The sequence below is a fragment of the Pseudopodoces humilis genome, chromosome 10 (assembly GCF_049639895.1).
Source record: "Pseudopodoces humilis isolate 2021_Gansu_Grassland_sample_001 chromosome 10, ASM4963989v1, whole genome shotgun sequence".
Taxonomy (NCBI): Eukaryota; Metazoa; Chordata; class Aves; order Passeriformes; family Paridae; genus Pseudopodoces; species Pseudopodoces humilis.
Genome location: NC_142209.1, coordinates 13,184,129 through 13,190,226, shown reverse-complemented (window position 1 = coordinate 13,190,226; position 6,098 = coordinate 13,184,129). Strand labels below are relative to the sequence as shown.

Sequence of the window (6,098 nt, the reverse complement as noted above, 5' to 3'; positions counted from 1 at the left end):
AACCTATTCACTGTCTCCCTGCTTCCTTAGCTCTTTGTTCCTGACATACCTGTTTAGGGAAGCACCTTTTCCAGATTATTCAATTTGTCTCATATACAGCTTGAATAGTTCAAAATGAATATTCCTTTGGTTAAATCCCCTGTATATTTGAGGGATATATTCTCTGTTATGGAAGTGTATGTTGAATCCTGCAGTCTGAGACATGGCTCAGAGGGCATCCTGTCAAAAACAGAGCCCTCTTCCCTCTCATTCTTCCCACACAACTAAATGGATAAATGGAGGTGTCGTGAAACTTGAGATGGGAAAATCCAACAGGTGCCATGAAATCATTGCTTTCAAAGCAATTTTGCATGAAACAAAACATGTATTGACTACATATCCAGTATAGCATTCTCATTGTATCTCTAAGAAAATTCAGCATTCCTTATCACATTTTAGTATGCATTTGCTGTGATTTTTCCTGAGTACTGTCAAGACACAATTTAATTTAAAACAGTTCATCATATGAAAGTTTATAATTTTTTTTAAAAAACAACCTTCAGCACCTGCCCAGCATTTTTATCTGTTCAGAAATTACAGTAAATCACAGTCTTTACCTCACCCGCTAATTTAGCTAGGATATGTCCAGAACAAAGGGCCACAATAAATGCCAAAGTGAGGGCTACACCCACTTATAAATCACACAGCCCTAGGTCTCTTAGTTAGCAGGTTAAAAATTTACTAGATTTTAACTGACATACAACACAAGTAGGTCCCTTCAATGATAATTGATTTATCAGAGGAAAAGTCTTGAGCAAGTATTCTTTAGCCCACCACAGCCATTTCTAAAATATTTGTTTCTATCTGTTTATCTTAGCCCCAAAAAAGACTTCACCTGGATAGATACATGCATGAAGAAAGCACAATAACAGCATCAAAAGGATTTATAATCTCAGACTTTGCTTTTTCCAGTCCTCTACCTTGTTTCAGTTGGAAAGTGGTGGGGATAAATGTGACATCAAAATGCAGTCTCACACTTTGGTTGATGAACGTCAACAACAAAAAAGGTAAGGTCACTATTTCTTAAAATTTATTTTCTTAAGAAACATGTCTTTCAAAATCTGTCTTTACATAGTATTTTCATCCTGCTCTTCATTCTGCTTTTCTTTCCTACTAAAAAAACCTCCTAGTTTATAAATTTACAGTTGTGATGTGGATCTGGAGTATGAGTTCTTGTGCTTTCAGATGTGGGAGGAAAGGACAGAGAACTATTTGTGTGAATGCACTATATCTTCAACGTATTTGTGCCAGCTCACAAGGGATGAGTATCTATTTCAAAGGTAGAGCTCCACAAATCTTAAAATATATGTGTGCCTGTGACTGCAACTATTCTTGAGAGACAAGGGGGAAATGGTGAGAGAGAATAGAAAAACAGATGGAAAAGAAAGAAGATGGTGTTCTTGAAATGTAGGTGGATTTAATCTAATTGTTCTAAACCTGCTTCTGTGACATGAAATAGTATTAGAGAATGACTTTGAAAACAGAAAAATACAGTGGTCACTGTGCTGATTTGGACATGAGCAAAGCAGCAATACATAGCAATAATTCCAATTTACATAGATACACACATCCTGTGGCCTGGCCTTAATTTAAACCAGGCTTTTTCACAGTCATAACTAGAATAATTTATTTTAATATGCAAGTCTAGTTAGCCAGTTCTAGTTGTTTAAACATTCTGAATTATCAGGAAAAGCATCAAAAAGCACTGTGAGGAGAGCCATCACCCAATATTAAATAAATTAAGTAATAACAAATATATATGTATAATAAATGTATAAACAAATACTGTTTTGCTTTGCTCTGTGCATATTCTTCAGACCTCAGAGCTATATCCAGCAATGGATAGTTTTAAACATCCCCCACACTGAGTTTCTTGCTGTCTCATGTGATGATTCCATTATCAGAAATCACATTTTCATGAAGATTTTGTCTGACCTAACTTCTCAGTCCCTAACCTCCATAAATTACAATTCCTGCTCAGCTTTTCTCACTCTCAAAATTGTTTATTTCACCTTTCAAACACTCTAGCACCTTAACCTTCTCTTTAAGTTGCTGCAAAGGTAAAAAAATTAAAAGGTATTTAAATCTGCTCCTTCTAGCCTCTTTAAATTATATCCTCAAATTGAAATAAAAGGACAATTTCAATTTTCTCTGTTGTATTTTGCCCCTCCCTTCCCTAGCTCCTGACCTGTCTATAGATGACTGCACAGACAAAGCTTTTCTTTTGCATGGAGATATTTCCCCTGACCATTTACCTTTCTGTCACACCCTACTTTAATAGTGATACACAGAATATTTATTTCAGATTTAAGTCTCAGAGAAGAAAATTAACCACAATGACTTTTGCCTGCCTGTGGTAAATTACAGCCTTGGACATTCATTATTTTGGATCTGTTTTGAAAACAAGCAGATGAATTAGGAAATGGTTGAAAAATTGCCAAGTTTCCCCCATGCTTTCACTACAAGTATATAGTTGGTGTTCATTATTTCACTTAAATCATATATATAACATAAAATATGGTGGTTTTTTCCTTTAATATGTTAAGTTATAATTCAAAGCATTCCTGTGCAGATTATCTAGGAATGTAGAATCTCAATTCCACTGTCAAGCAACTCACCATGCACATCACAATAGAAATATTGATGCTCACACAAGGCACCCAAATACACAGTGTGAAAGGGCACAAAGATGAGAACGGAAAATCAAAGCTGACCAATGTGGTATGAATTCTAGGCCACTTTGCTGAAGTCTGAAATCTACCCTCCTTTTATGCAAAGCTTGAACATGAAACTGGTGGAACGACATTTTCCACAAACTTCAAAAAAAATATTGGCATAAAATTAGTTTAATCTCAGGATACCTATCTCAAGAAAGAATTCCTCCACTAAGTTCCTGTGAGAGGTATTAAGAAGATGCAGGTTAATGTTGTGAAGATTTTTATTTGCTATAGTTTTAAAAATACCACTTATTTTAAAAATTATAATACATCCAACCTCAGGCACAGAGAATGCTGAAATCAAATTCTGGCAACTTTAGTCCAACAAATGGCCATTGATTTCTATAGCCTTTTTTTTCCTAAGGAAAGAACACAAAGTTGTCTCAGAATTTGTCTGATCCTGTTGGCTAAATACTGTAAATTCCTCTCAGAAATCCATGAGCTAGACAAACACAAATGTTTTCCAGATTTTCGGCAGTGCTATAGTGCCATTCTTTTCCTAGTTTGCATCAGAAAAATGTTTTTAAAAAAATTCCTGGTGGGAGTGTGTCAGAAGTGACAGAATACGGCTCTAGAGAGCAAAAGGCAGAGGGCAAACGGCAGCCCTGTGATTGCCTGGCACTGTCTGTGTCACCTTCAGCCTGGGACTTGGACAAATCAGTCACAACCAGCTCTGCAACTGATAGCAAGGTTTATGTGCACACAGAGTAACAGGAGCCTGTAAGAGTTCACTAATTTAAGTACTTGGAAGCAGGAAAGAAAAGGCATTATAGTGTTGCCATGAAAGTCTGAAGGTGAATATGATCAGGGGAGGATAGGAAGGCTGTGTTGAGGGGAAGTCTGGACTGACTCAGAGTGACAGCAGTAACAGCCTTTTCCACTGTGCTCTGCCAGCGCACACAATTTCCAGCAGTGCTACAGAGCTGGACACCACAGTGGTAACCATAGCTCAACACCTTTCCAGCTGTTTCCAGGTGGTATTTTTTGTAACAAAAGAGAGTTATTTTATGAAATCATTTGAATCAGAGTAAACTGGCACTCGCTGAACGTGATCACGATTTAAGAGAGATGTTTCTATTTGTTTAAAGACACTTCAAGTTTTGAAATTTCAGTGGGATTTCACAATCTGCAAAGGAAATACAGTGTCATGTTTTCCAGTATTATGCATTTCCATACATGCCAAAGGACAAACTCCTATCAAACACTACAGAGGTGTGGCTATAGGGCTTTTCCTACCTATAGTTTTCTACATGTAGCACCAAACCTTTGCTTATTATAAACTTAGAAATTCCTCTGCTTATGCTAAAGCCAACACACTTCTATCCCTTTTAATTCCTGCACACCTTGAAGTAGCTTTGTTCATAGTGATTACTAAGAAGGTTCCAAGAGCCAGGTTTCCTGGGGGCTGATGGCAGGCAGTGAGTATGAAAGGGAAGCTGCCAGTAAACAGCACCTACCTATTAGCTAGGGAGACTCCCACTCCATCTGTTGCCTGAGAGAGATTTCCATGGAAAGATTACCCAGATTTGATAAGGAATATTCCCATCTTGGGAAGGACTCATGCTTAGTAGATGGTAATAATATTAGTGTAATATTTAAAGTGTGTCAAACAGTGCAAACAGGTTAAAATATATAGTTATGGATTTGCTGAGGTATAAATTAACTCAGTGGTGCTATGTTGATAGTTCAATTGTCAAATTCATGTGTCATTTTCTACTTTGGATGAGTTAGGCACTGACTGAAATAGTCAACATAGACCTGTGAACAAAAATAATTAGGGAAGAGGCAGTGAATTTTTTCCAGGTTTATTTTATGACACTGTATTTACTTTCAGTCTACAATATAATCCCTGAAATGAACATACCACAGCAATTTTCAGGCAATTAACACATATAAGAAAGACGTTAGAGGCAGCATTGACACAGCAAGCGCTTGACAGGCATGCCAATGTCTGCTCTTATGGAAACAACACATAGAAACTACTGGAAGTTCTTTCTCAAAATGTCGGCTGGGGCCAGACATCAAGGGATGGATGATTTGTCACACACTATTCCCACAAATCAACCATTTTGAGCAATTACACAGTCCATATAAATATGCAAATAAACTTACATGAAACAGGACATTTTGCTGGTGTTTTTACTTGTACTTTTCTGGAAAATGGCACATGAAAGCTACAGCTGCCCTGATTACGAGGCAGGGAGATCACAATATCTTAATATTTGACAATGAAATCTAGTCTGTCTAAAGCTTGTTACAGTAAGTTGGAATATTTTTTACATGTCCATTTACTGATAATTTTATCTGTGCAGTTCTATATTTAAATGTGCAAAACTGCCTTAACTATACAGTTATTCCATGTAGTAGGTTAATCTGAGAAATAGCTCAAGATAGCACTTTCTACCCAGAACAAAATACTGTGCAGCTCTAGCTGCAAATTACAGAAAAGGAATAAACACTAGTCGTGCTTTTTTGGGAGACCTGAAAATGCTGCCTTGAGAACAAAAAAGGCCAGATTTGTAGGATCCTGAATCCCATCAGAAAAATTACACAAGACTTCTCTTAAGTAGGTTACAGACATCTCTGTCACTGTGGATGCACCCATAATACCTGACCCACTCCCAGTTATAGAACAGGATCAACCAACAAAAAGTATATCAGGACAAAATCTCAGAGATCCTTGCACTTTAACAGCTGTACATAGAGGTGGACAAGTGGTCCTTGAGCCCAGTTCTAAAGTTACTGCTGATGACAATGGAATTTGGGTGTGAATCCATTCACCTTCAATTCCTCTATCTTGAACATGATAAGACCAAGCCAACAATTCAGGCTACAGCTGTGCTTATACTTCAGTGCCTTCTTTTCCTGTTTGCCACATTTCCTCTTTTAAAATACTATCCTTTGGGAATAAAGAGCTCAAAAGTAAAATAATAACCTTTTGCATTTCATAATGAGATGTTTAGAACACTCATCTTCCTTCACATTACCAAACATTTTTCCAGCTATTTCAAAGATGTATTTGAGATCTGGGCACAAAGAGTGCTTTGTTTCTGTATTTATGGTAAGATCTTTGTACATAAAGATTACAGATGTTTTCCATTTTCAAACAGATGGCATTGCAACTTGCTTAACTCAGAAGAAAGTTTCCATTAGTCTGGAAACAGCCAATGCTGGCAGTGCTAGCTGAGCAAACAGCAAACTGGAAAATACAGCAGATGTTACATAAGAGAGAATAAAGTAGGAAAATTAACAAACATTTGTCTCCACGCCTGGGCTTGCCCATCAGTTAGTTTCACTGTGATGGCCTCCCAGAAGCAAGTACTTGAAGGCAAGTATTTGTCT

General features: G+C 37.1%; 1 protein-coding gene across 1 annotated transcript in view; it reads left to right on the top strand.

Annotated features, from left to right (window-relative positions):
* The first annotated feature begins 774 nt into the window (after positions 1 to 774).
* PALMD (palmdelphin) overlaps positions 775 to 6,098 on the top strand; it is a 47,290-nt gene continuing 41,966 nt past the window's right edge. Inside the window, exon 1 of the mRNA XM_005520952.3 lies at positions 775 to 1,046. Within this exon, the coding sequence (XP_005521009.2) occupies positions 1,003 to 1,046 (44 nt within the window). The 5' untranslated portion in view covers positions 775 to 1,002. The remainder of the gene's footprint in view (positions 1,047 to 6,098) is intronic.